Genomic DNA, 21,051 nt, shown 5'->3' with positions numbered 1-21,051 from the left:
ATGTGGGACAGCACCCACCTCATCTGATTAGCTTTTCATAAGAATACTGCACGGTAGGCCTGGGCAAGTTTTTGTTATTGCCATTTTAGGCATAAGGCTGCTGGGGCTCAGAAAAGTCAAGTAACTTGCCTAAGGACACACAGCCGGTAGGTGACAGAAGAAGGAGCCGAACCTCCCAACCCACTCCTGTTTCCGCTCTAGTCTGCCACCTCCTCACTCATTCACCCTTTCATCCGTTCACCAAGAGCTATGAGGTGTTGCCACGGGTCAGGCCCTGTGTGCTAGACACGAGGCCTCACCAGAAGGAAGACGGCTGAGGCCCCTGCCTTCAAGGAGTTCACAGGTTAATGGCAGAAAGAAATACATAGAGACTGTTGTAGTCAGGGCAGTGAAAGAAACAGTCAGGAAAGTAAGAGAGCAACTTGCCTGACCTGGGAGGCTGGTCAAAAATGAGGCGGAGCTGGCCAAGTGGAGCCTCTGGGGACATATGTGATGTCCGCTTTCTAAACCTGCCGGGGGTCTACTTAGATGAACACTATGATATTTGGGGGAAAAAGTGGACAAGGACCCTATTGGGCCCCATACTTACTGTGACACCATGTCTGAGTGTGAGCACAAACCCGTGTGTCTCTTGTCTGGGGGACCCTGAATCTCTGTGGGGAGACGTCTCTTCAAGGTGGAGGAGGGACAGGAAATAGAGAGAGGCTTTTGCAGAATCAACGGAGCTGGGCAAGTGTCTGAACTTCAGGGTGGGACAGACCTTGGTGCAGTTCCTGGCCCTGCTGGGCGCGTGTTTTGTCATATGTAAAATGGGCACAGAAACATCCACCTTGCGTGGCTTTTGTCGGGATCAAGTGAACGCCTGTGGGCTGGGCATGTGGAGGAAGAGAATGTGATTAACAATCCCGTGAAAGGGATTTGCTTCCCTAGCAGGGCCCAACCCAGCCTCCTTTCGGAGATGAAAGGGCAGAACAGAGCCTAGGAGGTTTCAGGTCACATCAAGAGTGAGGAGATGCAGGCTGAATCCTGCCCTGCCTGACTGTGCCTGGATCTTGGGTGAGGGCCGCATGGCCTTGGATAAGTCCTTTCCCTGCTGCGTGAGCGCTTTCTTTCTCAGGATAGATGTTCACACCCCACGTGGGGCCGCCACTTCCTTACCACTAGAGGAAGGAGGAGGTCAGGGCCCAGTTCTAATGTTTTCAAGTGTCTACAGCACTCCTGGAGGGGGTTCCCATGCTGGGGAGAAGGCTGCAGAGGCCCCAGGACATATGGCTTGTGCTGCAGGCCGGGTTGGAGGGAACTTGCTCTTCTCTCTCTCTGATCCCTCTGAGAAAGAGGAACCTGTGGTCTGACTTAGGCTGAACTGGCCAAAACAGGAACCAGGGTCTCTAGAGCATCAGCCACCACGAGTCCTTGGCCCTGGGCTTCTGTTTTTCAGATTGGGTCTCAGGATGGGATGTCCTTGTGGTCAGCTCAGTAACCTGGAGCCTTCATATTCCTTCCAGCTGCCCAAGGAGGTTGCCTGCCTTCCCCTTTAGGGAGGGGGCTCCTGAGTGATGGGCATCCCAGGCCTTTGCCCAGCCTTCCTGGCAGAAGTGGTCCAGCCTTGGAAGGGCCAGAGTCACTTGGGGAACACCCTGGTAGGTTTCATCAGGGCACAGGGCCAAGATGTACCGTCACCCACCTTCATCCGTGTCGACTGGCTCTGGACATCGGAAAAAGTCTGTTTATTGTTGCTGCTGTTATTACCATTGTTGTTTGAGGTTCAGAGAGGTTAAATGACTTGCCCAAGGTCACACAATTCAAAATTGCATCTGTGGAACTGCAGTTGTGGACCGTGTCATATTTCTACTGGTGTGACATGGAACTGCTGTAGATGGCCCTGCTAATGGGAGGATGAGGTCGTGCTGAGATGCGGAGCCGGAACAGGAGGCAGGATGGTTTTGCTGGGCAGATGTCATTGCTTCTCAGACATGTTTTTCCAGGGAGATGGCATAGAAAGGGTTGGAAACCCTGGCCAGATTCAGAACATCAGTTCCTTTGCATCCAGACATAAAACCAGCGGTACAAGGTCGAGCCATGGGCTCTGGAATCAGATAGCTCCAATCTCTGCACCACTGTCTGCTAGCTGTGCGACCTTGGGCTAGTTACTCAGCCCTGAGCTTCAGTTTCCTCATCTGTAAAATGGGAATGTAGCATAGAGCCTCCTAGAAGGTCCTTAAGAGGATAAAATGAGGCAAAGTGTGTACAGCACTCAAGGTGGCACCTGGTACCTTCAGAGCTCAGTAAGTTTAGATAATAAATGTAAGTGTGAAAATGCATCTTAGTGACCAGGATAACTTGGTCTTGGATTAACAGTGTTTGGGATCTGTACCTGATGGACGCCCCACCTGGCCTCCCCTCGCTCACCTGGTCCACGGGTAGAAATGCGCAGGTTCGCGGTTGACACGTGTGGACACAGGGGCCTCAGTGGTGGCTGGGCCCCGAGTCTTGTCAGCCAGGCTCTGCTCAATGGCCATCTGGACCAGCTCATCCTCGCTCAGGCTTCTATACAGGTTGTACTCCTCTTGCCCAATGGCACGCTGTCTGCCCTGAGCACTGATCTCCGTGGCCATCCTCTTCCACCTCTCACCTTGGCCTCCAGAAGACACTCAGTGGGGAGGAGCAAGCATCAGATCAGGAAAGTCTGTGAGGAGATCAAAGCCACCCTGGTCACTAAGAGTTATGCAAGGTAGCTATGTTTACACACAGGGAAGGCTGCGCTTTCTTGTGGCAATCACACAATCATTTTTCATCCATTCATTTTGTCCTATGATCCACCCAACCACCCATTCATCTACACATCCATCCACCCACTCATCTATTCATCACTCCACCAGCCTATCTAACCATCTGTCCAACCAGCCACCCATCTATCCAATTATTCATCATCCCACGCATCCAGCCGTCCACCCACCCACTCATTTATCCACTCACCCTCCCATCTGTTCACTTAGCCATCCATCTGTCCAACCATCTAATCATCTATCCAACATCCATGCTCCCATCCACCCACTCATCTGTCTAGCCAATCATCCAACAATCCACCTATCTCTCCATTATTCACCCTCAGATGTATCTGTCTATCCACCACCCATCCCTTTATCCATCCATCCATCTGTACATCTATATATTCAACCAACCATCCACTCATCCACCATTCATTTTTCCATTCCGGACAGCCTATCTAAACACGTGTGCATGCATCGTTAACTGAGGGATAATTTACTGAGCACCTCTTCTATGTCTGACACTCTTCTAAGCACTGGTGATACAGCAACACGATCCCAAGAGACAGAATCCCTGCCCTCAAGGAGATTACACAACCGTGCCCACACTCCTTCCTTCCAATCATCCAACAACACCCTATCCACGCATTTCTCTGCCTTGTGCTAGAGGTGAGATTATTAGAGATGAATCACATGATCTAGTTAAAACCGATGGTTAAAATCCTTTGCCGTGTAATTCCAGGGACCGTCTTCTTAAAAAAAATTGCCTTAAGGAGAAATGGACTTTGGTTGAGTCAACTGCTCTTAGGAAATGAAGTCAAATCAGCTTAGCCTGATTTCCATTGTGACCGGCTGACATGCAGTGTGGCTGTAGGTCAGTGATTCCGAGCCCTGACTGAAGATTAGAGTCACATGAGATCTTTTCAAAAAACACCAGTGCTGTAATTCGGCAAATATTTGTTTGCTCGGCAAATATTCACCCTCCCCTTTCCCCTGGAGGCAGAATGTTGCCCCTTCCTTCCCCACTGAGCTTGGGCTTGGCCGTGTAACTTGCTCTGGCCAATGAATGCTGGTGGACATGATAACGCAGCCACTTGACGTGCGCGTGTGCAGTGGCACTCGCTCTTCTGCCATCGCCAGGACTCCCCCTTGGAGCCATTGCCCTTTAGCTGGGCCCCAGAGTGAACCCACCTGGGGCTGCCACAGCCCAACCTGCACAGAGGAGCTCTGTCCAGTGGGCCTGCAGCCTGAAGCTGAGGAGCCCAAGCTGAGTGACCCAGCCTGGCCTGGCCTAGATCGGCCTATCGACCCGCAGCGCCAGAGCGCGAGACTAAATGCTTGTGGCAGGTGCTTTGTCATGTAGAATTCTTGTGGCTCTAGTTAACCAACACCCAAAAGACTAGGCCGGGCACTTCACAGAGAGGACATCTAAAGGGCCAACCACCAAACGCAAGGGTGCTTAACTTCCTAAGTGTTTGGGAAGACCTCAGATTAAGACCCCAATGCAATACCACTGTACACCCACCAGAATGGCTCAAGTGAAAACGATGGGAAATAGCAAGCGTTGGAGAGGAAGTGGAGCAACCGGAATGCTCCCCACTCGTGGCAGAAGTGTCAAAATGGGATGGCATTTGCTAATGCTGGGCATATACATGTCATGTGACCCCCAAATCCCACTCCAGTCTCTATGTCCAAGATAGGTGCACATATGTTCACCAGAAGACAACTTTGAGAATAATTCATAGCAGCGTTATTCAAAATAAACCCCAATGGGGCTTCCCTGGTGGCGCAGTGGTTGAGAGTCTGCCTGCCGATGCAGGGAACGCGGGTTCGTGCCCCGGTCCGGGAAGATCCCACATGCCGTGGAGCGGCTGGGCCCGTGAGCCATGGCTGCTGAGCCTGCGCGTCCGGAGCCTGTGCTCCGCAACGGGAGTGGCCACAACAGTGAGAGGCCCGCGTACCGCAAAAACAAGTAATAATAATAAAAGTAAACCCCAATGGAAACGCCCCAAATGTCTATCAGCGTTTGAATGGATTAGCGCACTGTGGTGTATTCAGGTGATGGGTAGCGTATGCACCATTGAAATAGTCAAACTGCCGCTACGCACAGTAACAGGATGCATCTCACAAACCCGAGTGAGCAAAAGAAGTCAGACAATAAAGAACATACGTACACGATTCGATCTGTAGAAAGTTCAAGAACAGGCAAAACTAACTTACGGTGACAGAAGTCGGGAGAGTGGTTACCTTTGGGGGTTACTAAGTGGGAGGGAACATGAGGGGGGCCAGTCACGCTGTATTTCTTGATCTAAGTGATTACATGGTTGGTTGGTTCCCTTCGTAAGAATCCATGGAGCCGTTCGGGTATGATCTGTACATTTCTGTACACGATACCACAGTAACACATCTACTTAAAAGGATATAAAACTGGTTCTAGAAAGGATTGGTGTTTGGGCCCCGTCTCAGACCCATTAAGTCAGAATCTCTGGGAGTGTGGCCTGAGCATCCCACTTCTTCGAAGGGCTCCACGGGTGACTGGGAACCACCACTTGGCAGGAGGACCAGCCATAAAGCACAAGCGGGGCAGGGGGGGTCACCCATCTGGGGTGGGAGCGGGGCGAGGGGTGGGATCTGACATGGGCTGAACCCTTGGTAGATATTCTTCCATCTACTTCCTGTCACAGCCCTAAGAGTAACACCTACTGCGCCGTAAGGCACTAGCAAATGAGAGTTGTTATTACCACACAAATGTGGGTTTTCCAAACACAGCTAGACGAGGCTGCAGCTCCGAAGGCAGCACACAAGGGCACCTGGGGACGGCGGTCCTGTGCCCTGCCTCAGCCTTCCTGGGGTCATTCCCCTCCACCCGCTTCTCCCCACCAATCCTGCCTGATTCAGTCCTTGATTTCCTCCTGCTTGGCCTCAGCAGTGGCCTTCATGGTGGTCTCCCAGCCCCACACCCCAGACCTCACCAAGTCCTTCCTCTGCCTAACAGAATAAAGCCTGCACGCCTGGCCTTGGCCTTCCACCTCTTCAAAATCCAGTTCCCATTCTCCCTTCACCCTCTTCCTCTGCATCCCTGACTTTCCAAGTAAGGCGAGGGCACACCTCTCCCCCAACCCAGCCGTGGTTCCTACCCCAGTGCCCTTGCTTGAGCTGTGCTGGACACATCTCCCTCCTTCCTGCATTTTAAGAACTCCTTCTCATTCCTCAAGGTCCAGAGCAAGTGCCTCCTCTTCCAGGAAGCCTACCCAGTTTCTTCCAAGGAGCATTCTGCTGCTAGAACTTCTCCCTCCGGGCTGTGGTCAGTAGTTCATGTGTGGACTTGACCCTGGGTGGTCTTCCCAAGGCCAATGCCTTACAAGGGGAGAATGCCTGGTTCAAGTTTACTGTGCAGGTGGCTGTATGTCTCCACTATCGTAGGGTACAGCAGACCCTCTTGATTGCCCACCCAACAGCCATTTCCCCCAATTTCTCTGATAGCAGAACCTGGCTTTGTTCAGGCAGCAGTGTGCCCTCTTCCATGGATGAAGCATGACTGTTCCAAGACAACTGGAACCCCCTTGGCCAGTGACTAATTTAGGGGTGGACATGTAGCCTGGTTTTGTCCAAAGAGACATAAAGGAAATTCTGCCGGGGTCTCCCAGGAAGGACTTTCCTTTTCCTAATAAAAAAGAAAGCAGTGAAGAAAATGACTCCTCGCCCACACCCCTGCTTTGTGTTGGAGGACTTGCTGCTTGGAGTGGTGGCAGCTATCTTGTAACCATGAGAGGGACAGTGTCGCAACAGTGAGTTTGACGGAGTGAGTGACAGGTCTTCTGAGTCCTTCATTATATTGTTGAGCCGCTGAACCAGTGCTGGGTCTGCCCATCTTGGCCTGCTTATTAGGTAAAGACTGAAGATCCTTATGGTTCAAGCCAATGTTAGGTGGATTTTTTGTTATATGCAGTCAAAAATCATCTTTAAGCGTGGTTCTTAGGCCTGACCGAGAGTCTTGAAAACACGCCAAGGCTCTAGTCCCACCCAAGACCATGAGCTCAAAGCCTCCAGGGCTGGCGGCCAAGCATTGCAGTGTTCAAGGCTTCCTTGACAATTTTAGTAGGTAGCCAGTGCTGAGAACCACAGTTCCACATCAAGTGTCAGGTAGCTGCTCTGTGCTCCACCCTAGGGGAGGGAAAAGGGGCATTCTGACCTCAAAATCACTTTGTGCCTAATGTTTGGGGTACTATTATTATTACCATTATTATTATTTTGCAGCACCGACAACCTCAGTTTTGTTTATTGTGCAAAGAGACCGGCAATCAAGAGACTTGGGGGTTTATGTCCCAGCTCAGCCACGAGCATCTCTTTCTCTCTCAGGCTCTCAGTTTTTCCATCTGTTAAATGGTGGGATGGACTAGAACCGGCCCTCCATCCCTTCCATCCTGGAAGGGGGCACTGTGCAGCCAGGTGGTCCCCACCCCCAGCTGACCCAGGCCCTGCTTCCCACCCCTTCTTTGCTTCCCTGTGCCTGAGGTCCCTGCCTTGGCTTTTCCAGAGCTGGAGTTTGGCTCTACCCTCACCTGGCACAAGGCAGAGGCTCAGTTCATGTGGTGCTACCCTGACCGGAAGTGCCGATGCCCAGTGCCTGCTCAGCGTCGTGGTGCCCTGGCCTGAGGGCATCTGCTCCAGACCAGGGGCGAGGGGGAAGAGCACAGGACTAAGAGTCAGGAACCTGGGTTATAGTCTCCAAGTTGATGCTAAAGTGCTGTGTGACCTCAGCCACATCCCTGTCCCTCTCTGGGCCTCAGTTTTCTCATTGCAAAAAGAGGATTTTGCCTAAAAGGTTTCCAAGGGTTCTTCCAGTTCTAAAGCTTCTACAACTCGTTGAGATGTTTGGTTAGCTCTGTGCTAGTGAACACCAAACTCTCTGTCCCTGGGAGTCCCTTATGGTCACTTCAACAGGTCCACCGTATGTATAGAGCTTAGCATCGGTCATGGGGGAATAGCGAACCAAGCAGGAATGGAAGGATCTCAGATCTGAGTGTCAGGAACCCTAGGCCTAGTTTCAATTCTGCAACTTACTAGCTATGTGACCTTGGTCAAGTCACTTCCCCTTCTGGGTCTCCGTTCCTTTATCAGTAAAAATGGGAATGAGACAACCCACTTCACCATGTTGAAGGGGCCATATACATGTGCTGGTCGAGTGCAGGCAGCTGGGAGGGGACCCCTCCAGCCCCTCACGCTAAGGCAGCATTGGCCCTGCAGCCTGGTGTGGGTAGCTCAGAGGTACCCGGACAGCACCCGGCTCCAGCGAGCACCCCTTCCTTGACCAGATTCCTAGGGAGGTGAGGACAGCCAGGTGATGGTTACCTGGAACTGCCATGTCCCGCAGCTAATTCCAGACTCCCAGGCCCTCCCCCGTGGATCACACAGCGTCCAGAGACTTTCCCTTTTGTCACTTATTCCATGGCATTGCCCCCAACAACTGCCCTAGAAAGTAAGAACGTTTTTTGTTGAATTAACTTATTCATTCTTATGCATCCTCTCTCCCATCTGATAGACGAGGTGATTAAGATTCCGAAAGGGGAAGGGAAAGGTTTGCATGAGGACAGGCAGCTGGAAAGTAGGATTTGGAGCTCAAGCTTCCTACCTCAAGTCCAATGGTCCTTCTGGGAATTCCAGGGACACCAATCCAAGTAAGTGGCACTCACAAGGGTTCTGAGCAGGCAGGGGTAATCTAGCCAACCTCACCCAACCCGGCACCTGCGCGGTGGGGACCACGGTGGGTTCCCACAGATGGGGGTTGACCTTGAAGGGACCTTGAGGGAGAAGAACTTCCCCACCTTCACTGTGGGGTCGGACATCTCTTGATTTTCCCACTGAGACCCTTAGCCTTTGAGGGGCTTTGAGTAAGTCCCCATCTTTAGAATCCTCCTGTTCAAAACGGAGACGCTGGTAAGTACTGTGGTTAAGGAGGTGGCGGTAGAATTAAGAGGTTCAAGCACGGACGGGCCTAGTGCTGGGCCTGGCCGCTGGTAAGGAAGTGTGTGGTACCAGGCTACTTCCCCATCATTGCGCCTGTGCAGTTACAGGCTAGCGCTGCTGCCAGGGACACTGGCAGGTGGCACTGCTCAGCCTTAGCGTGAGGGGGCAATTAGGAAGCAGCCTAGGGGGGACTTCTCTGGTGGTCCAGTGGTTGAGACTCCACGTGCCCACTGCAGGGGGCACAGGTTTGACCCCTGGTCGGGGAACTAAGTTCCCGCGGGCCATGCTGCATGGCCAAAAAATGAAAAAAAGAAAAAAGAAAAGAAGCAGCAGATGGGGTCAGCTTGGACGGGTTTAAATCACAGCTTTGCTGGTTGTTAGCTCTGTGACCTCTTAGAAGCTCAATTTCTCCACCTGTAAAATGTACCTAAAAGAGTACCTATGTCATGGCAGAGTGAGGGCAGGGGTGAGGAGGTGAGATCCTGGGTGATGCCCCGCCCCTCTCTTGCCCTCAGTTTCTCATCATCTTCGTGCTGTCCAGCTTGATTTCTGAGGCCTCAGCCTGGGGGCTAGGCTACCTTCTGGGCCTGAGTCCTGGAGAGAGGCCAGCGGTCTCAAGGGACCCTCTGGGAGGCTGATTGGGGTTAAAAAATAGCCCTTTCCCAGGGAAAGCGAGAGTGTAGTGGGCCCTGCCAGTCGAGCCAGGGGCCTGCAGAGGGAGCGGTGGTCGAGAGTAGCTGACCCAAGGCCCGCTTGGAACAGGAGAGACTGGAGCCACCCCTGAAGCTTCCAGGGGCTCCTCTTTTGCCTCCTTTGTGGGGCCCCAAATTCTGGCTCCAGGGGAGCTCCCACCTCTCCCAGGGCAGCTATAAAATTGGCATAACAGTGGCTGTGACGGGGCTCCTTGAGTTAACACAGTAAAGCACTCAGAACAGTGCCTGGTCCATCCACAGCCAGTGCTCTTCTAAGTTGGGCCTCAGTTTTTACATCTGTGAAATGGGCATAGAAACATGGACGCTTGCAGGACTGGAGTGAGGACTAAATAATAGCATTTGAAAAGTGGTCCTTCTTCCCCCCAGTTCCTTCCCCTCTCCACAAATCCAGGCTCTCTGACAGCCAGGGTCTCTCTGGGAGCTGCGGTGGGGTCTCTGTAGCCGTTTGGGGGCCTGCGGCGGGAAGAGTGGCTTCCTGGATGTTTTATCAGAAACTGGGGGTGGGAGGTGTGGCTGGAAGGGTTGGGGGCAGAAAAGGGACTGGCAGTCATCCTCCAGGGCATCAAGTTCCCCCTCAGCCGGGGACTTGAGTCAGGAGTGAGAGCCCAGACAAGAGGCTTCCTGTCCTCTGCTCATCTGCCTTCCCTTCCCTCCCCTCCTGGCCTCATCCCCTGGCTAGTCACCCTTCCAGATGCAGTTCACGCAGCTCCTCCACCAGGAAGCCTCCCTGATCTGACAGCTGAGGCGTCCAGAGCTGCCTCCAAGGGCAACCCTGACGTTCTAGTGCTCTGACTGCCTACTGTGGGCCTGGCTCCCTAGAGAGTCTGGAAACTTCCACAGAGCAAGCCTGTATCACATTTGTGCCATAACCCCAGGACATACCCAAGGCCAGGTACACAGTAGGTACTTAATAAATGTTGGATGGGCAGGCGAATGAATGATTAGGTCAAACCCTGGAAGCACAGCTATTATGAGAAGACACTGTGCGTGGTAGAGGGCGTGACCACAGGTGTCTGACCGCCTGAGTTCAAAGCCCGCTCTGCCACCAGCTGGCCGTGTGATGGGGAGCAGCTTACTCCACTCCCTCTGCCTCGTTTTGCCCCTCTGTAAAATGGAGATAATGATAGCATCCGGCCTACAGAGGTGCTGTCAGACAAAGAGAGGCAACATATAGAAATGTGGGACAGGGCGCTCGGCATGGGGCCCAGGAAAATCCGCTAGCATTAGTCCCTGGCTCCCAGGATGCTGCGGTTCTCTGCTCTGACCCATTCCTGCTGAGGTGCTGTCACCTGGAACTCGTTCCCAGTTGGCAGTTTCCATGCAAACTGTTTTCCCCTGACAGTGGTGGTCAGGAGGGTCGGCTGTGGCTGTCGGCCCCCAGGCTGTCCCGGGTAGCCCCGAGGGATGCTGCAGAGACCCGCTGGGTGGGTCCAGGGGTCAGTAACAGGGTCAGAGCTTGGGAAGGAGGGAGATCTCCACGCTTTCCCTAAACCCAGCCTGGGTGCAGGATGGCTTCTCCCCACCACTTCCAAATCCACTGCTCCCCAGGGCCCCTCCCTCTGCCGCCTCCCTTCCTGCTGGCACGACCCGCTGTCCTAGGAACTTCAGAAGGACCCACAGCCCAACCCACTCCTCTTCATCCTGGGTTTGAAGTCATGTATGAGGTGACCACCTACAAATGACAATAGTGGGTTTCTGGTGAGCACTTAGTTCTTGGATCAGGGCCGCACGTAGTAAGGGCAGGATGAGTATATCAGGCAGGGTCCACCTGGGTGTTTTAGGTGTGAGTGTGGACTGTGCAATTCAGCTCTTATGCAAAGCACTATGGTTCAGACACTGCAACAAGCACTGGGAGAACCACAGCCCTGACGCCTCCCTTTGCAGTTAATTTACACTCTTACATATGTTGTTAGCTTGAGCTGTGTGATAGATTTGTGATGAGGGTACGGATCCCATAGATTTGTGATGAGGGTATGGTTCCCATTCTACAGATGAGGAAACTGAGGCTCAGCAGGAAGAAACTGATGAGGAAGAGACCAGAGGCTACATCTTCTGACTTCACACCTAGCCCTCATCCTATGTAACCCACAGCCTCCAGTTCTTTTTTAAGTTTTGAGTAAAGGCCTGGGTTAAACTAAATTAATTATCTATCTATCTACCTATCTATCTATCCATTCCAGGGCCTCACATCACATGACCTTAGCCCAAGGCAGTCCTAAATACCTGCCGCTAGGCGAGCCTGGGGCCAGTATGAGGAAGTGAGGAATTGACCTGGGCTGTTCCTTGGCCCCCAGGGTCCTCAACCCCCTCTCCTTGCAATGCCCAGTATGTTTACGTCAAAGCTTATCTTTCTGATCTGCTGTTCCCCCAGGATCCAGAGGGGTCCTAGGAAATCTGAGGAAACACTTCCAGCTGGAGAGCTCGTGAGTATAAACCATTAAAGCATTCTCTCCCCCTCCTGGGTCCTGTGGCTTTAAAACCTAGACCGTAAGAAACGTTGGTGCTCACACTACTATATAAAATAGATAAACAACAAGGATCTTCTGTATAGCACAGGGAACCATATTCACTATCTTGTAATAACCTATAATGGAAAAGAATCTGAAAAAGAATATATATGACTGAATCACTTTGCTGTACACCTGAAAAAAATAGCCCTTTCCCGGGGAAAGCGAGAGTGTAGTGTGCCCTACCAGTCAAGCCAGGGGCCTGTGGAGGGAGCGGTGGTCGAGATCCAAGGCCCGCTTGGAACAGGGGAGACCGGCGCCACCCCTGAGGCTTCCAGGAGTTCCTCTTTTGCCTCCTTTGCGGGGCCCCAAACGCTGGCTCCGGTATATCAACTATACTTCAATAAAATTTTGAAAATAAAAATAAAAAGGCTGATGCTGTGGGTCCCTGCAATGTTTCCTGGCCAATTTCATGTATTACACCATTTGACTTCTCAAAACCTCCAGAGTCAGGGGAGGATTCTTCCCATTGCCCAGATGAGGAGACTGAGGCCCGGATTGTAAGTGGCAGAGAGCCTGCCTGCCCCTCTTTTCATCAGACCTTCTGACACCGAATATTTAGGGCAGGGGCCAGGGGTTTCAGTTACTCTGGAAGTCTCTGCTCTGGCTAAGGGGCGAACCGGCCTTGCGGGGGAGGGAGAGTGGAATCCAGGCCACCTTCATTGGCCCCCAGAGGGGCCCAGGTCAAAGCCCCAGGGTGGGCCTTTGTAACAGGCAGTGCTGACAAGCCTTTGGCTGCCGGCGTCCAGGGCCTGGCAGCTAATGGGATTGGAGCCTTTTGTCCAGACTCTAAAGCTCAAAAGCCCCTCCCAGCTCTGCTAATCCCAGAAACTTTGATGCTGGTTACACACTCCTGGCTTCTCTCGGGAGTTAGGACTTTAGGTTTCTGAAGCTGGGCCAGGGTTGCTGGAGGTTACCGAGGGGATCTTATCACAGCTGACCCCATAGCCCAGGAGGGAAAGCTGAGCCCCAGGGATGGGGCATGACAGGCCCAAATGACCCAGGTAGGAGGTGACGGCCAGGGCTTTGAACCTGTCCAAAGCTGCTTCCGCTCCCACGCCACCACACCGCCAGACCCTCTGTGCCCACTGTATGTTTGGGAGACCAAAACTCGATCTGAAATGGGCTGAGCGCCCCTTGCTAACCTGAATCAGGGCGAATCACTCACGAGTGGTCTAGGACCCTGATGACAAGTTTTAGAAGATTATTTACTTATTGTTGTACATTGAGGAAGCTACCCCAAAACAGAGGGTGAGAGGGAGAGAGGGAAGAAGAAAGAACAAGAGGAAAAAACCTCTTTCCTGTTTTTGGTGGAAAATATTCCATTTTCCGAGGAGAAGCATAAATTCCACACAGGCCCAAAGGCCCACAATCTGAGGTGGCACCATGAGCACCAGCTAAGAAAAGCATCGTGAACGCCAAGTGGGTTTTGTTGTTGTTGTTGTTTTTTTGGGTTCACGGGCCTCTCCCTTTGCAGAGCACAGGCTCCGGATGCGCAGGCTCAGCGGCCATGGCTCACGGGCCCAGCCGCTCCGCGGCATGTGGGATCCTCCCGGACCGAGTCACAAACCCGCGTCCCCTGCATCGGCAGGCGGACCCTCAACCACTGCGCCACCAGGGAAGCCCGTGAATGCCAAGTTTTAGCTCTTTGGGCCCCATGCTATTGAGTCCCCGGGCTCGTGGGTTACCTTCAGCTCAGCCTCCCAAGTGGAGGACACGTCTCTCACCCCTTGGCCCTGCAGTGGCTGGAGGTGAGCCCTAGCTATGCTGACCCTGGCACAGCTAGGCGCCTTCCCAAGGTCCCCCTTGTCCATCTCCCTGTCTTTTCCTGTTGCAGTCAGCCTGGCTCGCTTGGCACATACAGTCTGGACGCAGGACTCCAGGCCCCTGCCCCAGCCTCTGTCCAGGGCTCAGCGAATGCCTTGCTTTGCCATCTGTGCCAGCACCCCACACGGTGTGGGGCTGAGCCTCTGACAGCCGCTGCTCCGCCCCTCTGCAGCCCAAGTATGGCCTTGCCTAGCCCTATCCTGGGTACCTGGAGCACAGGGACTCTCCCTCATCTTGGCCCCTGGGTGGCAGAAGTTTCTGGAAGCTCTAACTCCAGGCTTCAGAGGGGGAAGTCTCAGGCGGGGCTGGGGTGTCCTCCCAGAGCCCCCTCCTCACCCAGCCTAACCACACGCAGGACTGACTGGAAATTGTTTCCTTCGAGATCACACCAAAATCAGCTAGTGTTGTTCTCCTTTCTGTTTTTTTTGTTTGCTTTTTGCTCTCCTGCCTTGATTTAAATATTTTTCTTCTCTCTCTCTACTTCTCCTCTCTTTTTCCACCCCTCTCTTCTGTGCGCTTTTCTTTAAAAACTTCAGGCAGGTTAGGAATCACCTGACTTTTACCTTACCACCATCTCCCCGAAACGTTTCCCTCAACCGCAAAGCTCTTAATGACTTCATTGATACCCCCAGGCATTAATGAGTCCAGAAGAAAGTGCTGAGGATGGGAAGTAAAGATATAAACAAGTCCTGTGACAGCCGCCCACTCCGGGCCGCCTGACCCTCTACAGCTCAGCAGTGGAAGGACAGTGGGTGGGTCCAGAGATATTTTTGTGCCTCCTTTGGGAAGACTCTCTTGGATCCAGCCTGTCCACAATATACAGCACCTTATGATGCTTCGAAGGTGCCAGGACGTGTCTGTTTACCTCAGTGCCACTCCCCTGGGAGGCTGCAGAGACCACGGCTTAGAGGCCAAGAGGCCAGGATTTGAGTTCCAGCTCCAACTCCTCCTAGCTGTCTGGCTTTAGGCGAGACCCTTAACCTCTCGGGACTTCAGTTTCCACATCCGGGAAATGGGAGTAACCATCACCTTTAACTTATGACCATGAGAAGAGTCATTGGGAACAACCGCCACAAGCCCCGGACTGAGTGCCTGGCTCACGGTAAGTGCTCAGTGAACACTCACAGATACTGATTACTCTTATTAATTGTAAGGTCACCAGGGGTGGGTCATACTGGGTCCCCACCCCAAGGAGGAGGAAGAGGGCATCATGGGCTGGCCTGTTTGTGCAAGAATGGATGATGCAAACTAGAAGGGTGCCAGTGGAGGCGGCTGCCAGCCCCTGGAGGAGGTTGTGTTGTAAACAGACCTGCCACCAGCTGTCGGGACCCGTCCAACTGTTCCAGAAGTGACTGGAGCATCTGCCCCTGGCTGCCTCACTGCGCTCTGCCCCAGGCTCCGACAGCACAGATCAGGACCTATGGCTGGTGGGCTGGCCCCTCAGGATCTGTCTGGGCCCCTGTGAACTCCCTCAGTCCCTATCTCACACATAAGCTCTTCCATCCTGGGCAGGGGGCTTGGCCTCTGCCCCGACTCAGGTCTTCATCACTTACCTAAGGGTCACTGCCTCCCTGCCTCTTCATTCCGGGCCATCCCCCTGGCTTCCTGGGGAGCTGCCTGAAGTCAGATTCCACCCACGCCTCCTCTGCTCAAAAATGATCAGAAAATGTTCCATCTTCCTGCCTCACCTGGTGGGACCCGCATCCCCCATCCCCACCCCCCGCTTCCCCTCCCAGCATCACCCCCGCTTCTGACCCTTTGCTGACCCTTTGCTATAGCCACACTGCACTTCCCACCATCAGCCCAGACCCACCCCGGCTTGTCTGCCTTTGCGCGAGCCGCCCCTCCACCTGGAGGTCCCTCTCCCACCCACCCGCCACCCGCCTGAAGACATCCACCCATCCTTTCAAAGGCCATCACCTCCTTGAATATGTCCTCATGTTTACAGACACACAACGCTTCTCATTCTTTACGTGGTGTCATAGTTTTTGTTTGCAGATCCTATTCCCTCTCCTAAACCCCACGTCATTGCAGGCACAGCCCTTGGCATCCAATGCTGCTACCACCTGCCCCCCCCAATACTGCACACACATAGATGCTCCCTAAATGGCACATGAAATTGACGCCCCCATGCATGAAAATATCTTTCATTCAACCTAAAAGCATTTCTGAAATTCATTTGTCTGACATAGACATTGACCAAGGCCTATGGAACCAACAATAGCATCATTGATAACTCCTTTTGCATTTCCATTTTTAGAAGTGCACAGCAGAGTGATATTCTGAGCCAGAAACCTCCAGAAGATCCGACAAGTACGTGCAAACAGCCGATTCTTGTCCCCCAAATCCAAAATGAAAATCACCAGCTTGCTTTGTAACTCGAGAGAATAAGAGAAAGAGGGAGACGCAAGAACATACTTTGACTTTAAGAGGTTACAGATAGGCACCGCAGCGGTAAGCCCCAGCCAGACAAGCAATCTTGCTGTATAAGAAAGTTGAAAGCATGCATTACCTGTTAGGCTCTGAAACAAGGGTACAATTCAGGGGTAATAAAAAAGATTTTCTTGAGAGTGTCTTAATTCAGAACATGCTCCCTGAGTTTGCCTTCTGCCCTGGCCCTGGGCTCCTGGCTGCTGTGCCAGGCAGTTCTGAAACACTCTCCTTTGAACCAGGGAGTTTATTTTGGGCCCACCGCATGACCAATGATGGCGAGCCAAGCTATAAGATGTTATGAATCTCAGATTTCCTGTTTAAAGATTGCACTGGGGAAGCCGCGATCCTGGTTCCTCCAGGGCGCGTCAATTACGGACTTCACTTCGGAGAGCATCTCGGAGCTTTGGCCCTCCCGTGATGTCATCACTTGTGATCCCTGACATGGAGGCCATATATGGATATGTTTCTGGAACTCCCCAGGAGGGAGCGAGAGAGGAGAGAGATGCAGAGGGTAAGAGACACAGAGCTGGGAGAAAAAGACACAAGAGCAAGGAAGGAAGTGTAGGAGCGATGAGAAGGGAAGAGAATGGGGAGAAAAGAAGAAAAGTGGGAAGAGAGGATGGAGAGAAGAGAAGTAAAAGGAAGGAGAAGAGACAGGGAGGCTGGGAAAGAGGAGAGGAAGGAGGGAGATGGAGAGCAGGCCGGAAGGCAGGGAGGAGGATGGGCTGAATGAGAGGGAAGGGAAGATGAGAGCGTTCAGCGTCAGGGCCTTTGCAGAAATCACTGCGTGCGTAGCAGGTGGCCCAGCCTGATATTTGGAGGTACCAGGATCCAGCTGCTGGAGGCCATGGGGTGGGGCTGGAGCTACAAAGGGCAAATAAGCATGTGAGCAAGCCTTGGGCGGAGGCACACAGCAGAAGGGAGCCCTTCCTCCAGGGCCAGGGAAGAATACCCCGTTTCTGGAATCGATGGAGTGCCGCAAAATGTCAGCCTGGGGTGGTAAAAATCAACACACATAGAGGCACACGCACTGGGCACACGGGATGCCAGGCCCCCATATGCCTGCATCTGTGTTCAGATCTCAGGTGTCAGAGTCAGGCGGCTGGAAGTGTCACTTGGTCATTTCCTCTAAGTAGAAAATAATTTCAATTTCAAAGACCCCTTCCCCCTTTCCAGAGAGTGGATTTATGACCCGCTGGCGTGGCTCACTTTGCGTAGTTCATCTGGAAATAAATCTCAGTGAGTTCAGGGTGCCCTGTAGTCGGGTCAGTGTTCTGGAGGGCTCACCCGGGGCTGAGGACGGGGGGACATGATTAGTCTCAGGCTGTCTCCAAGCTACTTACATCACTCCCGCTGGGACAGTCCCCCCGGGCCACTGTGGCTGGCGACCCTTCAAGGACAGCTCACACTCAGCCCCTCCCAGACTGTGTGCCATGGTGGCGGGGTGCAGGAGAAGGTGGCGGCTGTCTAGGGCTCTTTAATGTCTGGGAATTTTTCTCAGTAGGAAGGAGTTCTAGTGGACTCCGTGGAATGCATCCTTGGGGTTCTGCTCCTTCCTTGGCATCCCTGCCAGACATGGGGCAGAGATTCCTCTCCTGTCGATGTGTCACAGACCTCAGATTTGGCCTGGGAGGGCTGGACCATGGGCAGACACAGGGCCCCTTCTCAGGTGACCCTCTGCCTTGCCTCTCCCTGCCAGTCCAGACCAACCACTTATAGTCAAGAAACCTGGGGAAACTCAGTCTCCAAATCCTGTTGCCTGTGCCTGCACTCATCTTTTGAAAATTCAGAGCCCAAACGGTAGGTGAAGGATCACGGGGAACAGAAAGTGCATTGGGGGTGGACAGCAGGGGGAGGGGACTGGCCAGATACACTTTGACTTGTATATGATAACGTCTTCTGGCTGTACTCACACAACCTTTCCAGCAAGTGCTCCTGTCACCCCATTTCACTGATGAGAAAACTGAGGCTCAGAGAGGCTGGGGAGTTTGTCCATAATCCCAGAATCTATAAGTGACGGTTTAGCAGTTTGAACCACATCTGCCTGATGCAAAAGCCAGTGCTTTTAGTCAATGCAGGTCTATCCCCCAGGTAATGGGAATCCAAATGTTGGGGCAGAACAAGGAGCCCTGCAAGGCCACGACTCTAAATTGGTGAATACTTGCTGTTCCCCTGGTCCTTCACTCATCCCGCTTGGGAGGCTTGATGCTGCAGATACAGGTCCACAGACCCTGAGATAAACACCAGTTGGCCTGTCTGTTGACATCACAGGTCACTCAACTCCAAAATGAACAGGTTGGGCTAACCTGGTGATTCCCCACCTTAGCTGTATGTTAGAATCCTATTAAACCTAGCCACGCCTGCCTCTACCCCAGAGATTCTGATTTCATTCATCCGAGGCAAGGCCTGAACAGCACCAATCTTTAAAAACTTTTCATTAAATAATAATATAACCACAGAAAAGCACACCTATCATAAGCATACAGGTCAATCGACTCCCAGACACCCCAGCATCTATGTCAAAGAGAGAATATTACCAGCACCCCAGAAGACCCCTTTTGCTCCCTGCACCCATCTCAATACCACCACCCACCACCTCCTGCCAAGGGTGACCACTCTCCTAACAGCTAGTGGTTCAAGTTGTTTGAACTTCATGTGAATGGAGTCACGCCTGTGTCTTCCTCCACTGAACTGTGTAGTGTGAAGTCCGTCTATATTGTTTCATGTAGTTGTGGACTGTTCCTCCCTGTTGCTGGGGAGCTTGCCATGCTATGAATATATCACAGTTAATTCACTCTACTGCTGATGGACCTTTGGGTGGTACCTAGTTTTCGGCTCTCATGAGCGGCATAGCTGTGAACTTTCTAGACTATCTTTTGGTGAATACCCATACCCTTTTCCGTCGGGTCAACACCTAAAACAGGAATCGCTGGATCAGAAAATCAGCATAGGCTCAGTTTCAGGAACACTACCAGTTTTCCAAAGTCGTCGTACCAACTTACCGTCCCATCTGCCGTGTGCGAGAGTTCCAGTTCCTCCGCAGCCTCCCCAGCACTGGGCAGTCTCCACCTTTTCTCTCATTATCCATTCTGATGGGCGATAGTGGTAGCTCACTGCAGTTTTAATTTATGTGTCCCTGATAACAAATGACACAAGCGTCTGAGAAGTCCTGGCCCCAGTGATCTTTGGAGCCTTTGTGCAAGGCCCCAGAGGTGGTCCTGTGGAACAGTCCTCCAGCTAAGGTTTTCATGGGGACAGAAAGGGCTAAATGGGGCAGAGACGCAGAGGCAGAAACCAAACAACTGGTCAACCTGCAGGGCAGCAGAAAGAAGGCTGGCCCCCAAGAGAAAGCCCCCAGGGCTCACGCGTGGCACCAGGAGGGTTCTACTCTCCCGATCCTACACAGAGCCTCCCCTCCCTCCCTCTCTATCTCCTTACCCTGCTTCATTTTTCTCCATAGCACTTATCACCCCCCCTTAACTATTATATATTTATTTGTCACTTGTTTATTGCCTGTCTGTGCCATCTGGAATAGTCTTTCTGTTCACTGCTGAGTATCAGTACCTACAATAGTTCCTGGCACATAGTAGGTGCTCATTAAATGGCTGTTGCTATATGTGCTGACACGCAAGCCACACAGCTCCTGGATCTAAACTGGGAAGGGCTGTGGCACGTCCACCAGACTCATCCTGGTTCTTGGCGGCACATACTCTCACACACACACACACAGACACACAGACACACAGACACACACACACACACACACACACACACACACACACATACACACACACCAGACCTCTCCCTTTCAGGCTTCCCTCCATGTTTATTTTAATCTGAATTCAATGAGTAAAGTTTTGGGGAGGGAGGCAGTTCATAGAGCCCCAAACCTAGTAGGCACCAGAGAGGGAGCCAAGCCCAGCATGTTTTCCGTATGACAGCGATACCTCTTTTAGGAAGGAGAGAAAGAGAGAGAGGGGAGAGGAAGAGCCAGAGAAGGAGAAAAAGGGGGCGGGAGCTGGGATGTGGTTCAGTGCCGAGTCCTGGGACAGTTCTGACCCAGTGATGGAATATCACCTGCTAAAATAAGCACCCCTGCAGCCTTGGCGTCCTGGCCCCCAGCCCTGGCTGCCTCTTAATATCAGTTTATTTTGGTTTCAAGAGATGAAGAGGGACAGGAAAGAGTCAGATCCACACCCTGGGCAGAGTTCTGGGAGGGAGAGCACAGAGGGCAGCCTGCAGGGGTGGGGAGGGCAGACGAAGGCCCCAAGTCCTGGGAGGGAGGGAGGTGCATCGTGGAAAGGAAGGAGGGGGCGAGGAGAAGGCAGAGGGAAGTCCCCCACCCCTCTTCCTTTCTTTACAATGAACGCTGTGCCCTCTGGGGTGTGGCCAACTGATGGTATATTTCCTCTGGAGCAGTCTGGACCCCCATCAAGCTCCCAGCTCTGGGGGCCAAGGAGAACTCCTGGGAGAGAAGACAGTCTGCCCATTCATAGAAAGCAGAGGGAGGGTGTAACCCCGCCCCTCAGATAGGAGAGAAGGGCAGGTCAGCCTCACACCCCATCGACACCCTAGACGTGCAGGTGACACCCCAAGGATGAGGGGGCCCCTGAGGACTGGCGAAGGGCAGCCTGACCCCGGCCCTGCTCCCTCCAGCAGCCCCCATGCATGTCAAGGGAGGAACAATGGCGTCACAGTTAGCGGATCTGAGGCACAGATCCATTGTGGGACACGAGCTCTTTGCAGCCGGCTGGGGCCTTCCTGAGCCATGACCATCCACGACTGACCCTTCAGACGAGAGCGGCCAGGACAGAGCAGCAGGACAGAAAGGAATGG

General features: G+C 52.8%; 1 protein-coding gene across 1 annotated transcript in view; it reads right to left on the bottom strand.

Annotated features, from left to right (window-relative positions):
* Nucleotides 1-16,819, bottom strand: part of ASB2 (ankyrin repeat and SOCS box containing 2) — a 43,712-nt gene extending 26,893 nt beyond the window's left edge. Inside the window, exons 1-2 of the mRNA XM_079914181.1 lie at nt 16,295-16,819; nt 2,410-2,686 (exon numbers count right to left, since the gene is read on the bottom strand). Of these exons, the coding sequence (XP_079770307.1) occupies nt 2,410-2,615 (206 nt within the window). The 5' untranslated portion in view covers nt 2,616-2,686; nt 16,295-16,819. The remainder of the gene's footprint in view (nt 1-2,409; nt 2,687-16,294) is intronic.
* Nucleotides 16,820-21,051: the final 4,232 nt, after the last annotated feature.

Source organism: Stenella coeruleoalba, assembly GCF_951394435.1.
Source record: "Stenella coeruleoalba genome assembly, chromosome: 2".
Lineage (NCBI taxonomy): Eukaryota > Metazoa > Chordata > Mammalia > Artiodactyla > Delphinidae > Stenella > Stenella coeruleoalba.
The sequence above is the reverse complement of the archived record's forward strand: the minus strand, read 5'-3'. Positions and strand labels throughout refer to the sequence as shown.